Genomic DNA, 23,633 nt, shown 5'->3' with positions numbered 1-23,633 from the left:
TTCTGTGCTCTCAGATATAGGTACTAGAGTTTATATACAATTACTAATTTGTTTTGACTCCATATCTGGAATGTGTCTCCAATCCAAACAATTCGTTCTTCCCATGCTGTATTATCTTCATTCAGGCCATTCTCATTCTTGCCTGGGCTACTGTTAAGAGCCCTTTCACTGCTTCCTCTTATCTTGTCATTTTCTTATCCCTTTCATCCTCCATAAAACAGGCCATAAACCTTCTCTTTCTAAATATATTATTGCCAATAATCTGCTTAAAACTCTTCTCTGAATCTTTCTTGCCACAATGATTAGTTCGCAGTCCTTGGCATGACTTAAAATTCTCTTTATAAAATACTATTTTTTCTTAAGCTTCCTGCCCCTTCATATGCTCTGCTCTAGCTTTCACTCTCTTACCTCTGCGCCTTAACCCATGCAGCTCCTCTCTTATCTCTGTTTAAACCTCACTTCTTCCCACAAAACCATCTTTGCCCTCCCGAGTTTAGTGTAACTGTCTTCCCTTGAAAGTTCATGTGACGCTTCACTGACCTTTACTGTGACAGTTAGCACATTGTATTTAAGTTGTTTCTTTATGTCTGTCTCTCTTCCACAGGATTGTAAGATCTTGGAAGTAAGAGTCTCTATATAAACCACCATTAACCACAGTACCTACCAGAACTTGACAGATTATAAGCATTAAGTAAATAGTTTTGAATGAATAGATTCAGGAAAAATTTTTTAAATTATGTCAGGTTTTGCATGAGGTTGCTTTTTAAAACATGGGAAGGATGGGGCTGGCCCCGTGGCCGAGTGGTTAAGTTCGCATGCTCCGCTGCAGGCAGCCCAGGGTTTCATTGGTTCAAATCCTGGGCGCGGACGTGGCAGTGCTCATCAAAAAACGCTGAGGCAGCGTCCCACATGCCACAACTAGTAGGACCCACAATGAAGAACATACAACTATGTACCTGGTGGCTTTGGGGAGAAAAAGGAAAAAAATAAAATCTTTAAAAGATGGGAAGGATGTACTTGTTCCTAAAAATTCTCGAATTTGGCATATTGTTTGATAAATATTGGCTATGTTTTCAGGATGATTTGGACCTTTGAATAGGATTGCGATAGGAAACCCCAAATGGACTGTAAATTCAAGCGTATGAGTATTCTTTCTAGATGAAAGTAGGTCACAGTTGTGGGAAATAGTATTCAGTACTAGTACTCCATATCTATAAATGTTATACAATACAAAAGGAGATTCCTAACATGAAGTTAATTTTTTCTTATTTTTTAGAGTGGAAAATAGGTTTTATGAATACTTTGTTTCAAAACTTTACATAGCATTTAAATATTTAAAGTGTTTGGTAATAATTTCCAATAAAAAGAACCAGATCAATGAGAATGTTATATGTATCAAGCAGGAGTTTGTGGGCAATGTGGTTAGGAGTTGTGTTTCATTTCCCCTATAGTGTGATAATTTCTTAAAGTATGTCCAATTTGACATGCTTAGTCCCCCTGACCTTTCTTTCTCTTTGCTCTTTGAAGGAGACAGATAAGAAATGCATAGGATTTTGTGGTCAGTTGGATAAAATTGATTATGTTCTAAATTATAATCAATGTTTCTAAATATCTCAAATTTTTATGGCTATAAGTGAAATTGTAAGCTTAATTATAATAAGAATTTTATTAAAAATACTTTAAAATGACTTTGGGAGATTTCTAAAACTTGTCTAAATATTTCAGATAGGCAGTTATGAATATAAAGCTCAAGTTTTCTCTGGTTTAATAGGCCTCTCCTATGTTAACCATTTAAGTGTCTTGGTTATCTGAATAATAGGTACCTGAAATTTTGCCTCCTCACATCAGATCAAAGACCAATTAAAATATATGTTTTTTATTGTTTCATCATTTACTTCTACAAAAATGTTGCTAGGGTATAGTTTTGGTATATTATCCTAAAATGTTTCCTTATACCAAATTTAATTCTATTTCTAAAAATTTAGGTAACCTATTTTTATCATTATGAAAACATCGTTTTCTATTGCACTATAAGGAGGATCAAACTGAAAACAAATGATTAAGCATTACTCATTTGTTGAGAACTTGAAGTTTTTTGGATAATTATGTTCCAGTTCATTAACGTGCCTCAACCAATCTCCACTTGGCTTTCTTGTGATGCTTCCACTTCAAATGGCTTCTTCATTTAAATCAGCCTGATGGGAGCTTTCTATACTTGCAGGACTCTGAGTTAGCAAAACCAAGGGATAGCTTTTTCCTGATTATTAATTAGTTTAGAATGTATTAATATATTCATCGAATGTTCCTTCTCTTCTCTGCCTGTTTATCTTCTGCTCATTTTCTTTTGGGTTTATTTGTATTTTCTTATTGACTTGTAGGAACAAATTATTATCTTTAGTTTGTTATATATGTTTTAAACATATTCTCTCAGTTTGACTTTTTTTACTTTATGATATTTTTTAGTAAAAAAAGTTCTTAATTTTAATGTACTTAAATTTATCATTTTCCCTTTAAGTGTTTTGCATCTTGTTTAACAAGTCTTTCCATACTGAAGGGTCGTACAAAGTTTTTCCTTTGTTTCTTCTAAAATTTTGAAGATTTTCACTTGAGATTTAACTTCTAACATTGTGAAACTGGTTTTTTGTGTGTAAGAATGGAATAGGCTACCTTCATTTTTAAAAATATGGAAAATTATTTTTGTCAACATCAATTTTATTGGAAAATCCAGTTATTTCTTAGACATCAGCTATACCACATCTATCATATATCAAGTTTTCATATATGATTGATCTATTTCTGGTTCCTTCATTCCACTGGTTAATTTTACCTCTCTATTACAATACCTCATTTCACTAATTTGCATGCTTCATAATATATTTTAATATCCGATATTTTTTTTCTTCTTTAGACTTCTTTGGCTATTCTTGGTACATATAAATTTAAGGATAAGCTTTTTTTTACATGAAAAAACCCAATGGGGTTTCAAACAATTGTGTTCATCAGGTTTTTATTATGTAGATGAATTTAGTCTCCTTGGGAGTTTTTCAGATTCCATCAAATCTTTTATACTATCAGCACAAGAAAATTCCAGCAGTGTAGCAAACACCAAAACCTGTTTAGAGGAGAGAACTAAGTTGGAGGTAATGGAGGAGAAGCACAAATTGATGAAAGCTATAATGTTAAACTATTGATTCTGTAGCATATCAATCTATATAGTATTCACTTAATATACGTCTGTGTGTACATAATTGTGTGTACATGTACATAGATATAGATAAATATATAAATATGGAGATCAATTAGCACATATAATTAGAGCACCTTTTATGATGCTTTCTGCCCATTTGCATTTAGTTTTCTGTAGTTGTTGTTTATGTAGTTTTCCCAGTTTTTTTTCTTGTATTGTTTGTTACTTTTTACATATTTATATCTTTGCTGTATTTTATGTTAGTTGCAATTTTTCTTCTGCTTGTACCACTCTTTTAACTTATTTATAGTAGTTTTGTCTTAAGGAAATTTATATGTAAACCAATCTGTTACCTGATAAATTCTGGGATTTTTGTATTGTTTAAAAAAATCTTCCTCATATCAAGATTATTAAAATGTTTTATCATTTCTAATTTACTTTTCATTTAGCTCCTCCAACCATCTGAAGTTTATTTATGGAATAAAGCAGATATGACATTTTATCTTCTCCAAAAAATTACTCAAATTATCTCTATATCATGCATTGAATTGTTTATTTCCATTGATTTGAAATGTAAATCTATAATAAACTAAATTCTCGCATCTATACATGGGTACTAAAATGATTACTTATTTTAGTCTATTTCATATTTGGATAATGATATTCTTAAACTAAATTTTATTTTTCTATTTTTAAATATTTTGGAGAAAAAGAGATACATGCCTTGAATTTATTATTATATTCACTTTTGTTCATTCCAGTATTTCTGATGCATCTGAAGTAAATTTTCTTATTTTCCATGCTCTAATCTTTCCTCAAATATTTGTATACTCTCTTTTTGTTATTTGTATTTATACATGATGAATCAGACTGATTACTGGTTGCTACCACAAGTTTTTGGGGGTTTTTAGTTCCTGTTTTTATTTCTTTGCTTTTTGGCAGCTATCAGAGTCTGCTTGCATCAAAGGCATTTACCCCATATATAAAACTTTTTACTGGGGCTCTTTGTCAATGAGAAGTAACATGTGAGGCAAGAAAGTCGAGGGCCTCTACTTGGCCTAAATAAGCTTATGCTGAGTTTGCAGCACCTTAGAACATTGCACTCGTAGATGAATCTGCCTTTGTTTTTCCTCACCCACCTGTTTGTGTCTATGTGGGATTCTCCAAGTTATCTAGGCTTTATTTAATTTCTCTCTAGAACCATAGCTTCCATTCTCAGACAGATCTCAAATGTAAAAGTTAGAGAGTTCTCCTCATGGCAATAGTTAGAAGACATCTCAGCCGTGTATTCTGGATTCTTGGGATGGAAAGCAATGAGACTGGCCCATCTCACCACAAGCAGCCCTTCAATGATTTACTTTGGGGATCAACTGTTTATTCTCACATAGTGGGAATTCCCCTTTTCTCCACAGAGAAGCCTTACCTCCCCTGAAATGGTCTCCATTTGTCTCTTCTGAGTTATACTTTTCTTTGCTCTGTTTTTGCTATCAGTCTCATCTGATTACTTTCTGTTTCTGGGAAATCTTCTAAAATATGTTCCAGTGTTTTTATTGACACACGATTATTTTTCCCCCAGAAACTTTGATATGATATGAGAATTGAAGAGAAGTAATTGTGTATGCCCAATCTAACATCTTGAATTGGAGATTAGCTATGAAACTCATAACATGCTCACTATATATTCCTTGTGTTTTGGTAATTTATGCCCCTTATAGCCCAAGGTACTGTTAGAATATTATCTGTAGAACATGACTCGTACCAAAGAGTTTACAGTCCAGAATAGAGATAATACTATAGAAAACTAAATAATTGTGAACTCACATGTAATTATGTATTTACCACTCTTTGGTAATATATTAAAATTCAATGGATGTTGTGCACTTTTGATTGCATGGAAAGTTTTGGCGAGTAAGTGGAATTTGAACTGACCCTTGTTGAAAAGGTAAGATTTAGAAACACAGATGAAAGCTGAGAACAGTTAGGTGAAAATAATAATAAAAGGGTGGGAATAGGTAGGAGAAGTATATAGCTGCTTTAGAAACAACAGAGAGTGTGATTTGACAGAAAATAAAATGGGGTATGTGAAGTGGAGTATTTACAGTTTTATCAGTGAGTTAAAGTGTATGTTAAGATTGCTATTGTTTTTCAAGATGTTTAAAACTTTATTTTTATAAAGATATTTTATTTTTACAGATTGAAACTTCTTTTGAAGAATGGTAAGAACTTTTCATACTTTTAAGATGTTTTTTATGTTCAAATTTTGATGACTAATCTGCTATAGATACGTTTTATTTCAAAAGGAACAGAATCTGAAAGCTGAATTTTTCACAATAGATTTGAAATGTCTTTTTAAAAATTTAAGAATTGGACATCATCAAAAATGGCAGAATAGGGATCTCCTGGGCTGTATCTCACCACAAAAACAACTATAAAGTTGGCAAAAATGGGTCAGAATCAACTTTTGCAGATATCTGGAATCTAGTTTAAAACTTACAAATAGAGGAAAAGTTAATGAAGAAAGAGTCTGCAGCATTGCGTTAAGAGAGCACTGTGGCATTTTAAATTGCCCACTTACCATTTTCCAGCCTCCAGACCAGTGGTGGCCATGGAGGGAGCAGCCTGCACTTATGGTACAGATTGCTAGGGTTGGAGGGAACAATATGGACCTTATTCTCAAACAATTATAGTTCAGTGTTTTAGCTTGTCTGACGACTCCCTGAAGGACTGGCATAAAGGCTTGTCTTTATTTTGCCTGAATTGGAGCAAACACAGAGCTGGAGCTACTTCCAGGCAGTGTTTGCTGAAAGCATTTAAAGGCATATACTTGCCACCAGTGTCTGAGGCCGTGGATTAACAGGTAGGATAAGCATTAGACAGACCAAAATGCCTGGGAAAGATGAGGTCAGAAAAAGAGATACGAGGCAATAAGGTTTTTTAAAGCTGTCACATATAGTAGAGAAGCAAGAAGTCCACACAGATGACCAGTGCAGGACACATGCTCAGGAAAGATCCAGAAGACCATAATCTTTCACCTCTGGCCAACCTTTAGGCTCTGCACAGGCAATAATTGAAGGTAGAGGCAGAGTTGTAAACAGCCTGGATAAGCATTGAAGGAGTACTCCAACACAGATCCAATCTGCCAAGATTAGGAGAGTATTTTTTTTCCTTTTTTCTGGCTCAGGTATTTAAAGTAACTTGAACAAAACACAAGCTCACCAGTAAGCTAATGAAACACTTACTTCAGTGGCCACTGACACTGACAAAGAATACAGATATTATAAAAAATGTTTAGAAAAGTCACTAAATAACAGCAACCCACAACAAACATCAACAACAAACCCAATAGAGAGAGTGTGATCTTATTTCCATTTCACATTAACATGTTTAAAATATCCAGTTTCCTACAAAAATTATGAGATAGGCAAAGCAAAAAAGAAAGTTTGTCTTATTAAGAAGAAAAAAAAAAGAAATTAATAAAAACTGGCCCTTGAGGAAGCCCAAATATTAGACGTATTGGGCAAAGACTTTAAATCAACTGTCTTCAATATTCTTGAGAGATAGAGGAAACCATGGACAAAGAACAAAACAAAACTGGGAGACTAATGTCTCAACAAATATAAAATATCAATAAAGAGAAATAAATTATAAAAATGAACCATATAAACATTCTGAAGCTGAAAAGTACAATAACTGAAATGAAACTAACTAGAGATGTTCACCAACAGATTTGAGCAGACAGAGAAAGAATCAGTGAACTTGAAGGTAGTCAATCAAGATCAATCAGGCTGAGAAGCAGAAAGACAAAAGAATGAAGAAAAATGAATGGACCCTAATAGACCTGAGGGTTACCATCAAGAATACAGATATACCCATAATAGGAGTCCAAGAATGACAGGAGAGAGCAAAAAGGGAAGAAAGAGTATTAGAAAAAACATTGGCTGAATACTGCCCAAGTTTGATGAAGGACATGAATCTTTACTTCCACTAAAGTCAATGAACTCCAAGCAGAACAAACTCAGAGATCTACACCAAGACACATTATAGTCAAGTTGTTGAAAGCCTGGGACAAAGATAGTATCTTGAAAGTAGCAGGAGAAAAGGGACTTATCATGTACAAGGCATCCTCAATAAAGTTAACAGTCAATTTCTTATCAGAAATTATGGAGGCCAGAGGCAGTGGAAGTGCATATTTAAAGTGCCGGAAGAAAGAAATGCTGTTGAACAAGAATTCTGAATCCTGCAAAGTTGTCCTTCAAAACTAAAAGAGAAATTAAGATATTCCCAGATAAACAAAAACTGAGGGACTTCAGGTCTTCAAAATCTGGCAGACCTGGGCCAGCCCAGTGGTGTAGTGGTTAAGTTCACGCACTCTGCTTTGGCAGCCTGGGATTCACAGATTCAGATCCCAGGTGTAGACCTACACCACTCATCAAGCCATGCTGTGGCAGTGATCCACATACAAAATAGAGGAAGATTGGCACAGATGTTAGCTTAGGGCCAGTGTTTCTCAATAAAACAAAACCAAAAAAACCCCAAAACTAGCAGAGCTGTCCTATGAGAAATTCTAAAAGTCATCCTTCAGGCAGAAATGAAAGGACACTAGACAGTAACTTGAAGCCATATGAAAAAATAAAGAACAACAAGAAAGGTAACTACAAAGATAAATTAAAAAGTCAGTATAATTTCATTTTTATTTTGTATCTCTTTTATTTTCCTACATAATTCAAAAAATGGAGGAAACTAAAATTATAAATCTATATTAATGGGTACACACTGTATAAATGTGTAAATTTGTGAAAATGACAACATAAAGGAGGGAGCAGAGCTGTAAAGGAACAGGATTTTTTAATACTATTGAAACTATAATGATTTAAATTCAAACTTAATGTTTATGAAGTTAAGATGTTTGTTATAATCCTCAGGGAACCACTAAAAAAAATTCTATGAAAAATACTGAAATCCAATAAGAGGGAAACTAAAATAATACACTAGAAAAAAATTAACTAGAGACAAAAGAAAGCAGTCACGGAGAAATTAAAGAGTGAAAAACAAGTAAGTAATATAGAAAACAAGTAGCAAAATGGCACAAGTAACTCCTCTCTTCATCAGTAATTATTGTACATGAAAATGGCTTAAACTGTCCTATTTAAAAGGTAGAGAGTGGTAGAATGGATAAAAATACGATCCAACTATATGCTGTCTCTAAGAGACTCACTTGAGATCCAAAGACACAAGTAGGTTGAAAGTGAAAGGATGAAAAATATATTCCATGAAAATAGTAACCAAAGGAGAGCTAATATCATACAAAATAGACCTTACATCAAAACATATTGAAAGAGACAAAGAATACTTGGTATCTTGATAAAAAGGTCACTCACTCAAGAAGATATAAAAATTATAAACATATACACACCAAACAATGTAACCTCAAAATACATGAAGTATAAACTGACAGAATTTAAGGGAGAAATAGACAATTCTATAATATGAGTTTGAGGATTCAGGACCCCCACTTTCAATAATGGATAAAAGAACTAGAAAGAAAATCAATAAGGAAATAGATTTGATCAGCACTAGAATCATCTAGACCTAACTGACTTATATAGTACACTCCGCTCAACAACAGTAGAAAACAAATTTTTTTCACATTCACATGGAACATTCTTTAGGATAAAGCATATGTTAAGCCACAAAACAAATATCAATAAAATTAAAAAGATTGAAATCATACAAAGTGTCTTCTCTGACCAGTGGAATGAAATTAAAAATCAACAACAGAAGGAAGCCTAGAAAATTCATATGAATATGTAGAAATTAAACAATACAATTTAATAAAACCCAATGAGTCAAAGCAGTAATCATAGGAGAAATTAGAACATACTTTGAGATAAATGAAATGGAAATACAATGTGCCAAAACTTATGGAATGCAGCAAAAGAAGTTCTCAGAGGGAAATTTATAGCCATAATGCTTACGTAAAAAATAAGATCCCATATCCAGTAACTTAACTTCATACCTTACAGAACTAGAAAATAATGAGTGTGCTAAAACTAGCAAAAGAAAAGAAATAATAAAGATTAGAGCAGAGATAAGTGAAATAAAGAGTAAAAAAACAATAAATGGAATCAATGAATCAACAAAAGTTGTTTCTTTGAAAAGATTGACTAAATTCATAAATCTTTAGCTAGACTGACAAAAAAAAGAGAAGACTCAAATTACTAAAATCATTTAAAAAATTGGGGACACTACTACATACCTTACAGAAATAAAAAGGATTATAAGATAATACTATGAACAGTTGTATGCCAACAAATTAGAAAACCAAGATGAAATAGACAAATTCCTATAAACACGTTAACTACTAAAACAGACTCAGGAAGAATTAGAAAATCTAAACAGATCTGTAACAATTAAAGAGATTGAATCAGTAATCAAATATCTCCGAACGAAGAAAAACCCAAGACTAGATATCTTCACTGGTGAATCCTACTAAACATTTAAATAAGGATTAATACCAATCCTTCTAAAATTCTTTCTAAAAGTAGAAGAGAAGGGAACACTTCCTAACTCATTCTATGAGGGCAGCATTACCCTGATACTAAGGCCAGATAAAGACACCACAAGAAAAGAAAATGTAGACCAATGACTGTATGAATATAGATACACAAATCCTCAACAAAATACTAGCAACCTGAATCCAGAAACATATTAATAGAATTATATATCATGACCAAGTAAGATTTGTCCCAAAAATGTAAGGGTGGTTCAACATACATAAACCAATAATGTGACACATTGCAGGAATAAAATGAAGGGAAGAAACCTATGTGAACATCTCAATTTTTGTGGAAAGCATGTGGCAAAATCTAACACCTTTTCATAATGGAAAACACTCAAAAAACTAGGCTTGAAAGGGAACTTCCAAAATGTGATAAAAGACACTTATGAAATACCCTTGACTGACATTATAGTAAGCAGTGAAGACTGAAAGTTTTCAACCTAGGATCAGGAATGAGATAAGATGACCAATCTTGCCACTTTTATTCAACATTGGAACCCTCATACATTGCTAGTGGAAATGCGAAATTGTTCAGCTACTGTGAAAAACAGTTTGGTGATTCCTCAAAAAGTTAAACCTAGGATTATCATATGACCTAGAAATTCCACTTCAAAGGATATACATGAAACACTTCTTTGTTGTTGTTGGGTTTTTTTTTGTAAGGAAGATTGGCCCTGAGCTAACATCTGTTGCCAATCTTCCTCTTTTTGCTTGAGGAAGATTCTCACTGAGCTAACGTCTGTGCCATTCTTCTTCTATTTTATCCTCAATGCCACCACAGTGTGGTTTGATGAGTGGTACTAGGTCTGTGCCTGGGATCCGAACCCGCAAACACCAGGCTGCCAAAGTGGAGTGCAAGAACTTAACCACTACACCACTGGGCTGGTCCCAAAAGATTTCAAAACAGATGTTCAAGGAAAAACTTGTATACAAATGTTCATATTTTCAGTATTCATAATAGCCCAAAGGTGGAAACAACCTCATTCCTTCAAACGACTAATAGACAAAGTGTGGTTTATCTATCCAATGGAATATTATTCAACCATAAAAAGTAATGAAGTTCTGATACATGCTACAACATAGATAAGCTTCTAAACTATTATGCTAAGTTAAGGAAGTGAGACGCAAAAGATCGTTATTGTATGATTCCATTCATATGACATATCCATAGTAGGTAATTCCACAGAGATAGGAAGCAAATTAGTTGTTACCAGCGGCTAGTAGGAGAGGGAAAGGAGAGAGATTACTTAATAAATGGAGGATGTTCTTTTGAGATGATGAAAATATTTGGAACTAGCTGGGGATGATGAGTGTACAACATTGAGCATACTCAATGCCATTAAAGTTTACAGTTCCAAATCGTTAATTTTATGTTATGTGACTTTTGCCTCAATAAAAAAATATAACAATTAAAACAGAATTATACTGGTCCAAAAGTTAACTGAGTTTTAGAGTACAATACACAAAAATAGATCTAATTATGTATAATAATTTACTATATCATGTAATTGACATTACAAGTCAGCGGGGAGAGCATTATTTCACAATAGATGCTGGGAAAATTAGTTTTCTCTTTTTAAAAGCAAACAAGAAAAAATACATTACATTATTCAACAAAAATATTTAATAATGCAATTAAAACTAAAGGAAGAAAATATGATTATTTCCCTCACCTCAGAATAGATAGGCTTACCTAAGTTGTAGAATAGCAATTAGACAAATAATATGAAATATTAAATGGCAATATCAAATGGTAGTCAAATACAAAGGAAACAAAGTCATGTAACTAAAGCAGCACAAAATTTTATGACCTTAATTTTATAAAAATTGAAATATCACTAGAATTTTATGTTGTATCTGAAAAGAGTGAATTAATGTGGATTATTTTATATTTTTTATGATTTTTGGTGTGTATACAACTTTCTTTAATTTGTAATTTGTAACTCTTCTTTAATAAGAAAACATAATAAAATTTAATAAAAATGAAACTCCCTGTTTTGTTGTTGATGCTGATTTTCTTATAACTTTTATCAGAGGAAAAATAATTCTTTTTAAATTCAGTAGAAATCAGTGTAGGATTCAAGAATTGGACTAGAGAAATAATGAAAACTATTTCATGATTCAACATAAAGAACTTTAGCTAGAAAGATTCTTTAGAAAATAAATAACGTTTTAATTTGGACATTTTTCTAAAACTTTATTAACTTCAAATCTGAAATAGTATTTTGCCCCTCTTAATTTATTTTGGTTTCCCGAAACTGCTAAACTGAAATTAGAGCAATAGCTCATTCAAATTATTTTCAATAAACTTTGTTTTTCTGGTGGCAAAGCTCTCTAGGAATGACCACTTTTATTTAAAAAAAAATATTGCTTTAATATCCTCTCAGAAATTTTTAGGTCATTGGTAACAAATTTTAAATTTCTATTAATTTACCATAAAATATAAAGCTCTTTACCTATTAGAATTTTGCTATATTAATCTCCTATATAGTAGAATTAACATATATAGTAAGCTTCACCACAAACATTTAAAATTCAATGTAAGAGCATCACCTAAAATTTGTTTTACTAACTTTAAGTATGGTCCTCCGTTATTGATTGGTTTCTTCTTTCCCGTTACACAGGAGCAGCGCTGCTTCCACAAAAGACCTGAGACAAGACTGGGGTATTGTTACACCAGCGAAAGAAGTCAAACCAGAAGAAGAGAGAGGTAGAGTTGTACCTCATACTTAGACAAGTGTAATTGTATTTAAAAACTCATTGACTTTTCATATAATATATTTCTAATTTTCACAGTAATTACATTAAATAGTTTTATAATGCTTATGAGTGTCTAATAGAGGAAAGAACCGTCTATATTATTTGGTTAAACATTTATTCAATGAGTTTTTATTAATCTCTGTTATACGCCATGTGCTTCTCTAGGTCCTGACTATATAATGATCCCTACCTACCTCTCAAAAAGCTAACTATTGTTCAGTTCTGTCCAGTAGAACTTTCTGTGATAATCAAAGTGTTCTGTATCTGCACTGTCTGATGCACTAGCTACTAGCCACATACAGCTATTGAGTACTTAAAATGTGGCAAATGAGAATGAGGAGTTTAACTTTTAAAGTTTAACTTTAACTTACATTTAAATGTAAATAGTGACATGTGGTTCATGGCTACAATATTGGACATCATAGCTCTACCAGATATATAAAGAAAGATTAGTATTCTTGTCACAATTTACAAAATGTAAGCTAATTTATATACTGGTATAAAATTTGTGTTAAAATTACCTCACCGCATTTGAATATATTCTTGATGTTATGTTAAACACCTTCTCCTCTCCTCGCCACAAAAATTTGTTAAACACCTTCCTTTAGTGAAAGATAACTAATAAACTCAAGACTTTTTGAAAGCATGAATATTTTGTTATTCAAAGTTGTCATTCATAGTGAGGCTCTGTTTTTATTGTCCTTTTCACAATTTATGTCTACAAGGAAGAAGAAAACCTCATTCATTACTTCTTAATTTTTCAGATAAATGCCAGAAGAAAAAATTAATATATTAATGGGCACAATAACAGTTACATTAACTACAATTATGTTTATTATAAATATATACATTTGACTCTAAAATACAAGACAGTATCAGGATGAGGAAAATTTATTGTAATTAAGTATTTATGCTAAAAAAATTTGAAAGTGGTTGCTGACTTAGTGTGAAACGGTAAAACTAATTGAGATGGTATTCTGGAAAAAAATCGAGAGAGATATTAAATACAATGAATTGGAGGCCCCCCAAATTATATACACAGCGTTTATTTTAGAATCCTATCATAGAAACAGTATAAAAGAAGTCTCGTACGAACATAATGGATATCTTTGTTAAAACACATGTATATCCAATCAGAAGTGCTTTAATTTTAAGTGGTATTGACTTCATTGTGTGTTCCAGACTGAGATCTTGTTATATAAATTGAATGGAACATAAGTTAGCTGGAGAACAGCATGTTCAATATGTGCGTGTCATTAAGAAACAGACAATTAAGAATATGAAGTGTTCAGGATGTGGTGGAATTTGAATAAAAGAAGACAATAGACCAAATAATCAGAGACCAAATAAAGGACCAAACCAGAAAAAGATAATTTTTATGCATTACAATAGGGAAACCTGTTTCTTAAGAATTCTTTTCAGGCAACATACTGAATTTCTTTGACCAAAGTATGCGACAGCTAAGCTTGCTCTTTTAACCATTATGTAATACTTAGCTTCTAGCAGAAAGTCATTGTCTTTACTGTCCAAAGGCAAAACAAAACAAAGGTCTTTCAGTTGTCTTTCTTCTTGATCCAGTTTTGCTGTTTTTCCTCCAGCCTCAGCTCTTTGGGGGTTTTACCTTTCTTGACCCTGTGTTTGTTTGTGTCTTCTTGTCGTGTTACATTTTGGCAAAAGTCGGTTTACAAGTCTAACCGTGGTGGGGCCCATATCGGTCTTCCTTACTGATCTATCTCCAGGGAGAAAGCACATTGCCTACAACATAAGGTGCTCACTCCCCGTTTTTGCATAAATAGATGAATGAATACCCATGTTAATCATTTTGTTAACATTAAACCATATCATTCCAGATCTGTGAACCAGGAATCACAAATATCTCTCAATAAAGGAGTTAATTTGTATTATAACTGAATAAATAGCATCTGGAAACAACAATGAATTTCAAGCAAGGCTAACTAGGGATGTTATTTTCCGATAAGACACAATCCTTTGTATCTTCTTTCTAGGAATCATCTGAGGATTTTTCAATATTTATCTGATGCAATCATTATGATTTGCTTTTCTCATAGAATGGGAGGGAAACACAAGCATAATTTAAAAATAAAACTCTATAACACAGCTTCTGAATAGAACATATTTTTTTCCTTCAGATAAAATTATATTATGCATGAAGATATTGGTTGAGATTTAGCTATTCTAATTACTTTATAAAATATTTGTTTAAAATCTTTCTTCAAAGGTTATAATCAATATGACTGTATTATAATAAAACTGTCTTTAAAAGGCTAATTCATTTTTCTAAAATTCTTTTATTAAATATATATATAGTAAAAAGAATAGCGATACAGCTAGTACCCATGTTCCTGCCCCCTGGTTTGTAGGCTCATTCATTAACAAATGTAAATACTGTTCCTATTTTAAGATGAAAAGTGTCCAGAATTAAAGCAGGAAATGGAAACATTGCTCTCAGAGGCCATCCATCTCATTAAAAGTCTTGAAACTGACCGTGCAGAAGCTGAAGAAGCTTTAAAACGACACAGATCAAGAAGGAAAAAGATTAACATGAAAATTGATTCTTGGTCAATCTGGAAACTTCAAGAAATCCCGTTAGCTGTGCAGAAAGGTAATAATAAGGATTTTTCATATTGCCATTTACTTTGTTTGAGAGGCGTGGATAATCAATTGAAGCTCTGAATAAAAAAATTACCTCTGTTTAGAATGAATGTAAAATACTACTTTGCATCCAGTGCACTTTTGACACATGCTGTAAGTGATAATGCTGAGCTTGCAGACGTAAACGGGGACTGCAGTGAGCAAACCCGGACATGCTGTCACTCGGTATTTGTTGGAAACTCCATGAGATTTATGACACCCAAGGAGCATGCAAACATTTGGCAAATATTTCCTGTAACTGACTACAGTATTTCAGTTACTAGAAATTTAGGAATTTAAAGTGATTGCCCGTTGATGTCATTAGCCACATTTTTAAAACTAGGAAATCATAAGAGTTCTAAGTGATGTTTTGGGAACCACATGAATCTGCTTTTGAGAATTCAATGGTAAGTTTTCTTTGGGAACTTTGGCAGGTAATGAAACTTAAGATGTTTCCAAGAGTCATGCAGTTAACAAATGTTTAATAAGGAAATGTTATCTTTTAGACTTCAGAGTCAGGGACCTGTGGTAAAGTACCAAACAATCAAAAGGTATTGGACTTTTTATTCTCCAAACACTGTGCCTATCAAACACGCCTGACTACCTGATTCTGGAAGTTTTTGCACTCTCATAGGGTAAAAATTTTAATTCGGGCTTCACGCATTTTATAAATGGGTTATATTAGGGTGCCCATATAACCTATTTAAATCAAGACACCTTTGAGAGAAAAAGAAGAGTTATTAATTATTACTCTGGGACAATGGCCATTAATTTAAATTATGTGTCAAGCTGAACCCATACATACACCTTTGTTATAATATTCTAAGTCTTCTAAAAACTGTAGTCTCCAAAGTGGAGTATACACATTTCAGGGAGTTGCAAGAAAACACCAGAACTCTTATTTATATTTTTAAATTTTATTCTTTTTCTAATTTTTTTCTAGATGATTTGGGTTTTAATTTTTTTGTTGCATCTGACAAGATACAGTTATCTGATAGTTCCTGAATTATGTTATTTTAATAAAAAAAAATTGAATGTAGGTCCAATGGCTGCTTCCTCCTTTTAAAGTAACACTGGGCTCACAGCTTGAACTCTCCATTTGTCTGCTCCTTTCTGGAGCAAAACTCTGGAAGCAGGGATGAGCCCAGAGCCTAGGCTGGGAATGAATTTAATCCAGCCTTTGTCTATGCTCTTTGTTACCCTTTATGAAAGAGTTAGCTGTAAAAATTATGCAAAAATCACTCTGAACTCAGGTAAGACTAGACCTTTTTCTACCAACACTTTAAAGTAATGTTTTTTCTAAAATATTTGGTGTCTACAGCTGTTTATAAAAATAAATAATTCAGGCTTGGAGTGAGTTCTGATTCACAAGGTTTTTGAATATAGTTTATGATGTACATACTCCACTGATACAGTAGCATAGGTATGTAATTTGTAAATACATACATGCATATATATTTGTGTTTTGAGACAATTGAGGCTACAATAGGGTCAGAATAGGCATCCTGGGAGATTCTGGATCCCAGCAGATTCTTGAGCAGATTCGTATTCACATCCACAAGGAGTCATCGGCAATTTTCCTGACTGTTTGGGAGGCCCTTCCTTGTCAGTAGTAATAGAAAAGTCAATGTTGAGGGCTGATTTTATTGAATTTTTAGTGATCAATCTGTATATAATTTCATATACCCTTTATAAGAGTGCTTAGATATTATAGTTTTGGGTCTAAGTGGAGTTCTACGTAAGGAATTACCAAAAATTAAATTGAGATATGTGCATGCACATTCTAGGTGCCTAATAAATGCATTTTGAATGATGGAATACAGTCTTATAATTAGTGATAATTTATTGCTTGGGTTGTCTTTTATTCAATACTATTAAGACTCTACTTAACTGAAATTTATGTTCATCTGCTTTAATTTAAATAGCTAACGCATGCACTGAAATTTAAATTCATTATTACTATATATTTCTTAACTTAAATGCCTTCTTTTTGTAACATATTCTTGAAAAGTAATGTGCTTTCAGGAATATACTGCCATTATATTGATATATTTAGCATACAATCTCTAAATTTCATGAATTTCTTTACAAATTATAGAATTATATATTTTTAGAATCTTTAGATTGTCAAAAATCTCTACCATATGTGACAGGAAAAACTTTTAATCTCATTAACAGCCTTAATATTAAGTATGTCGTATGTAGAAGTTTAGAAAATTTTTTTTAGCTAAAATTAAGGAAATTCACTTCTTTCTAGATATCTTATGGTTACTTGTCCAGATCTATCCACCCCCTAACCACTCTTGTATCTTTTGTTTTGTGGCCCATGAGGCTGATTCATAACAGGCAGCATCAAAGATACGTTTTGCACTTTCTCTTTCTGCTGGGTTCAACCAATGGGAATCAGTGGCAAGGGACCATGGGAAATAATGGAGAAGAATGAGGCTGGGATATTTATACCCCTGGCTACCTTCCTTTCTGCTTAGGCTCTGCATCCCCCTCCCAAAAATGACAGCCCTTTGCACCCAATAGGCAGCCAATCATCTAACCAATGCTTCTTCTTTCCCTACTAAAAAAGATAACCAGAAATAAGTTTTTCATCGTGAACAGGCTGCTATATGATCCTACAAAGTATAAAATTGGATGTGCATAGCGATGTTTCCTTATAAAATAAAACAGTACATATGTTACATAAGCATCTGAAGGCTCAAATAAACTGACTCAGATTCCCCTGGTATTCCCATTGTGCCTGCTTCTGTAGATACCCTGTCTTTCCCTTAATGTACATTTATGGCTCCATGGGCCCTTCCCTATGACCATATAACGGAACAGAAAAAAAATCACAGCCATGGTTTATGAATGGATTTGAATGGTATGTTGACCTAATTTGGGGAGCTGCTGTATTACAATCTTAATATGGGAGAGATAAGGGCAAATCACTTTGAAGGAGAAATGGCCTGAAGTATAGATGAAAAGTGGCAAAAGGGATGGAATAGTGGTCAAGGAGTTGGAAAGAACATGAATGTAAGACTGGTGAAAATAAGTGTGGGAGAGTGTTTTGGACTTGACCTTTCAGAAAGGATGAAGTGTGAAGATAATTGGGTCCCATATAAATGCTGAAAGAGTACCTTTACTATGGAGGAAGATCTCAGGAATTAATAGAATGTTAAATCTTCTAATTTTGTTTTGTTTTACATTGTTTTGTTATGTGAATTAATCAGTCATTACTACAATAATGCTTTGTAACAAATCATCTTGGAACTCAATGGCTTACACTAGCATTTTTTTTTCACTCATGAGTCTGTGGGTGGGCTAGGGAGGCTGCAGATCCAATGGGCTTGGCTCAAGACTGTTGGGTTCAGGTTGGCTTCATGTGTCTCTTATCCTCTTTGGCGAGCACCTCCCAGGGGTATGGTTTTCACACGGCAAATGACAAAAGTACAAAAGAGTGAGTCGAAACATAGGATGCCCCTCAAGGTGTTAGCTAGAGACTGGCATACTTTCACTTTTACTCATATTCTCAAGTCAAAATAAGTGACACGTCCAAACCAAGAATCTATGTGACAAGAACATATTTCTATCCCAAGGGGGAAGATAGTAAACAACAAGTGAATCTCTCTTATCTTGCTTCAGATGACCCTCCCTGATATTGAGTTGTTTTTACTATGGTTTCTACACATTTTATAGTGATCTCATCTTCATTTGTTATTATTTTCTATAGAAATCAGTAAACCTTTGGCTGCTTTTTTTTTTTTTAAAGATTTTATATTTTTCCTTTTTCTCCCCAAAGCCCCCCAGTACATAGTTGTATATTCTTCGTTGTGGGTCCTTCTAGTTGCGGCATGTGGGACGCCCCTCACTGTGGTTTGATGAGCAGTGCCATGTCCGCACCCAGGATTCGAACCAACGAAACACTGGGCCGCCTGCAGCAGAGCACGCGAACTTAACCACTCGGCCACGGGGCCAGCCCCTTTTGGCTGCTTTTTTGACTCTACTAGGATCCTATGGGTTTTACTGGTTCTAGACCAGTTATCATATTAATTTCTTAGCTAAAGTTTTAATCCCTAAATATTCATATATTTCAAGTTTGGGATTTTTATTTCCTTTAGGTCATTGTTTTTCTATCCAGGTCCCAGTTAATGAGTTTTCTATCCATGTGCATTTGTTTAGGTCCAAAGCTGTCAGCATATTCTTAATAGCTAATTCAGTTTCTTTACTGGTTTTAGATTTCTCCTGTTTTCTATTTCTTCTAGAGTCAGGTTTGATAATTTGTGTCTTCTGAAGAATTTGTCCATGTCATTTCACTTGTCTCATTTGTCAGCATAAACTAATTCATAATATTCTCTTATAATTACTTTAATTTCTCTAATAGCAATAGAGATGACATTTTTTTCATTCTTGATTTTAGTAATTTCTACTTTCTCTTTTTTTCTTGGTTAGTCTGCCAAAAGTTTTGTCAATTTTGTTGATCTTTTAAAAAAGTCAATTTTACTTTTCTTCATTGTTTTCCAGCTTTGGTATAATCAATTTCTTTTCTGAGTTCCTTTCTCTTGCTTGCTTTGGGAATAATTTAACCCACTATGTCTCTTTTCATGAAATGAAAGCTTTGATTATTTACTTGATACTTTTCTTCTTTTCTGGAATAGGCATTTAAAAGCTATGAATTTCCTGTACTTGTTGCTTTTCATAAATGTTCATATGCTGTGAGTTCTTTTGTACTTAGTTGAAAAATATTTTGTAAATTCTCTAGTGATTATTTTTGGGCCCATAATTTATTTAGAAGTTGCTGTTTAGTTTGTAAATATTTTGAGATCTTCACAAATTTCTTTCTGTTGATTTCTAATGTAATTTTTTTCTGCTTAGAAAAATTTTTTAATTCTTTCAATCATATTAAAATTATTTACGCTAAAAATTGCCTAGCATTTTATCTATCTGGAGAATGTTCTGCGTGTGGTCAAAATTGATGTATATTCTGCTATTGTTGGGTAGAGTGTCTATAAATATCAATTAGGTCCAGTTGTTTGATAATGCTGTTCAAGTCTTCCGTCTCTGATTTTCTGCATAGTTGTTCATTGAGTTGTTGACAGTAGGGTATTAAATCCCCAAGTATGATTTCTACTATGAAATCAGAGAAGAAACAAAGGATATCAAAGGTCTTTTTCCAATTGTCAAGTTGTGTCATGTATTTTGATTTTCACAAATCATGTAAAATACCCTGGCAAGCTTTCAATAAATTAAGAAATGCCCTGAGACTAACATTTAAGTGTGGAATGGGGTTTTTTGGCAATAAGCAGGCATCAATTAAGTCTGAACTATTGCTGGAGGCAAAAATGATAATACTGAGGCTGTCCTACTTTGGGCGCATCATGAGAAGGCAGGATTCTTTGGAAAAGACGATAATGCTGGGAAAGGTAGAAGGCAGCAGGAAAAGAGGAAGACCAAATATGAGATGGATTGACTCCACAAAGGAAGCCCATTGGCATGAGTCTACAGAAGCTGAGTAGGGCTGTTGAGGACAGGACATTGTGGATACCACTCATTCATAGGGTTGCCAGGAGTTAGAGCCAACTTGACGGCATGTAACAACAACAAAGGCATCAATGTCAGATTCAGATTTGAAGGAGTCCCTGAAATCCTGATATCCTCAAGTCCCCATTTTGATATATCTATTTGGTACAGGAGACTGGAAATAAAGCCTAAGGTTCACCCAATGACAAAGTTAATTAGAAGTCATGACATGAAAGGTCCCCATCCGTAGCATAAATGTGAATTGTGAATAAACCTGTTGCTTAGATTCAACAGCAAAGAAAGTTGCTTGTTTCACTTAGTCAATGGAGGAAAACAAACAATATTCCTTGAGAATTCGTAGCGTACTGACCTAAATAGGTTTGTGAGTGAAATTTCTGCTGTCTGTTGTCTGAAAATGGTTACATGGAGAATGTCATTTAAAAGTTCCGTGGGTTGGTAGTAAAGCCAGGAATCTGCAGGAGCAAAGACAGATTTTCTCTGGAAGACTAAAACTTCAATCTAGGCACCAGGGAATTATCTCAGATGAAGTTCCAAGATAAGGAGTAGCTCAATATCAAATATCGTAAAACACGCAAAGATCCAGATTCAATGAGTGTGAATCAGTAGAAACAGACAGCAGAATTTTACTCAAAAAGTTTTTGGATATTGGATTACACATGAGATTATAAAATAAATGTGCTTAATATGTTTCAAGGAATAAAAGAGACAAGTTTGAAAATAAGAACAAGGACTAAGAGACTATTTTTAAAAGAAAGCAAAAATGGAAATGAAAAATATATTACTTAAAATTAACTCAGTGGTTGGTTAAATGGTTTATGAGAATAAAAAGAGAAAAGTAATATTTAGCTGTAAAATTTGAATAAATTGCATGGAATACATCACAGCCACACAAATAGAAGGAAAATATAAGTAAAATATTTAAAAGCATGGAGTATAAAATGAGAAGAAATAAGGAATATCTAATAGAAGACCATGATGGAGATAATAATAGTAATACTTAGTAAAATAATGACTGACTTTTTAAAACAAAAATACTACTGTCTAACTGGTGAGGATAAAGTAAGAAAGTGATGGTGTCAAACACTGCACGTATTCAAGAAATCAGAACACATTAGGAATGAATCATTAAAAGTATTATGAAAATTATCTTCACATATGTGAGAAAAAGTTAAATCATTGCTTAAAGGGAAATCAGTAGCTTTTGTTACATCAAAAAGGAGAGATTCATAATTATTGAAATATATGAGTTTAGAATTTAGAAGAATAAAAGCAAAATAAATACAAAGAAAGGAAGGAGAAATCAATAACAAAATGGTAAGATAATAAAAATTTATAATTCAGAAGATTTGCAAAGCTAGATGTTGGCTCATTAGAAAGAGAATAATGAAAAAAGAGAATAATGGAAATGGTTATTGCTAGATTTATACATTTTAGTTTGTTTTAATTTTGCTGTTGTGAGATTATTCTATTTTCAACATAATTGATTTATAAAGATTAATATTTGTTTTGTGTATTAATTTTATATGAGCTATCTTATCAATTGTAATAATTTTCGGTTGATTTTTTATTTGTTTTGCTATATTATTATATCATCAGAAAACAATAATCACTTTTGCCTTGTCCATTCTGATATTTGTAACTCCTATTTCATCATTTTATTTCTAGGTGGTTTTGGAAGGCCTCTACTCTTGTGATTTTTCTTACTTTGGAATTACAAAGAGTGGTTATATATAACCCAGTATCGACATTGATTATAATAAATGGGATTTGTATAAAACTAATTATTAACTTATAAAATATATATTTTAATCCCTTCAATAATGAATGAAGAAATCAATATATTTTATAATGCAATACTAAAATAGCTTATTTTAAATTTAGGAAGATACACACAAAAATAACTTTTGAAACAAATATTTTTTATTTTTCTATTATTATCAAAAGATTTCCTTCCGGAGCTTTTGTTTTAAAATCAGATTTTCTTTTGTTCTTATCATTGTACATCTAGAACATGAGGCCTATTTGAGAGATATTATAGAATTACGATGGCATCTTGAAGATAAGTCTCAACAACTAAAACAAGTTGAGGAACAAAAGGGAAAATGGGAAGAAGCTAACGCAAAGCTTCAGGCAGACGTAGACTACATGACTGAACACGCTCCTCTGTTGGACTCAAAGTGGATCCAGGAACTTGAAGCTCTGAATGAATATAAAAGAAAAAATATTGAGGTAAGTGAATAAACGAATGGATACCATTTTACAGATTGTTACTTAGTTTTACAAAAATGTTTCAACTATAAGAAATTAACGTATCTTTAAAGGTTTCACTGTCTTTGAAAATTGACCTGCTCTTTATTTCCCAAAGGAATTATTAAACTGTACACAACACAGTTGATTGGTATTCATTTAAACTGTGTCCCCTTCCCTTACTTTAATACTTAGGAGTATGCATAATATTTAGTCAACCTACCAGTAACATTTTGGAGATTTAAAACAATGTGTTAGCTTTTGAAGTTGTAAATCAAACAGGGAGAATGCAAGTAGAATATATTAATCAATTTCATTGTTGATGAAATAAAGTGTAGTCTTTTTAGTGATTCATTAACATTTGACTCTCCTACTGTAGGATTATATTATAGAAAAATGAATTATTTCTACCTGCCACTAAAGGAACATGTTTACTTTTGATCATTTTAAAAGAAATAAATTAAGTCTTTAAATGTCTCCTGTACTCCCCTCAACAGTTCCATTTTCCTCCCTTCAAAGACAACCTTATAATGAAATTTTGTTTCTATGAAAAACTTGTTTCTTTTTATACATATATAGGTATTTATGCACAATACATAGCATTTAAAAATTTTTTGAAAGTAAGGCAGGTCTTGACCTTTCAAATTCCAGATCGGATTCTCTGGTACTGATGTTCTCATAATAAATTTCCTTTTGAAT

At 32.8% G+C, this 23,633-nt stretch overlaps 1 protein-coding gene across 6 annotated transcripts in view; it reads left to right on the top strand.

The window, feature by feature from the left end:
- Positions 1 to 23,633, top strand: part of CCDC178 (coiled-coil domain containing 178) — a 394,601-nt gene that overhangs the window by 62,993 nt on the left and 307,975 nt on the right. For all 6 annotated transcript variants that reach the window (XM_023647620.2, XM_023647619.2, XM_023647621.2 and 3 more), the window contains 4 exons: positions 5,381 to 5,403; positions 12,371 to 12,456; positions 14,929 to 15,129; positions 22,696 to 22,916. In XM_023647620.2, coding sequence (XP_023503388.1) covers positions 5,381 to 5,403; positions 12,371 to 12,456; positions 14,929 to 15,129; positions 22,696 to 22,916 — 531 coding nt within the window. The remainder of the gene's footprint in view (positions 1 to 5,380; positions 5,404 to 12,370; positions 12,457 to 14,928; positions 15,130 to 22,695; positions 22,917 to 23,633) is intronic.

The sequence above is a fragment of the Equus caballus genome, chromosome 8, assembly GCF_041296265.1.
Source record: "Equus caballus isolate H_3958 breed thoroughbred chromosome 8, TB-T2T, whole genome shotgun sequence".
In the NCBI taxonomy this organism is placed as follows: Eukaryota; Metazoa; Chordata; class Mammalia; order Perissodactyla; family Equidae; genus Equus; species Equus caballus.
This window is presented reverse-complemented; position numbering and strand designations above follow the sequence as displayed.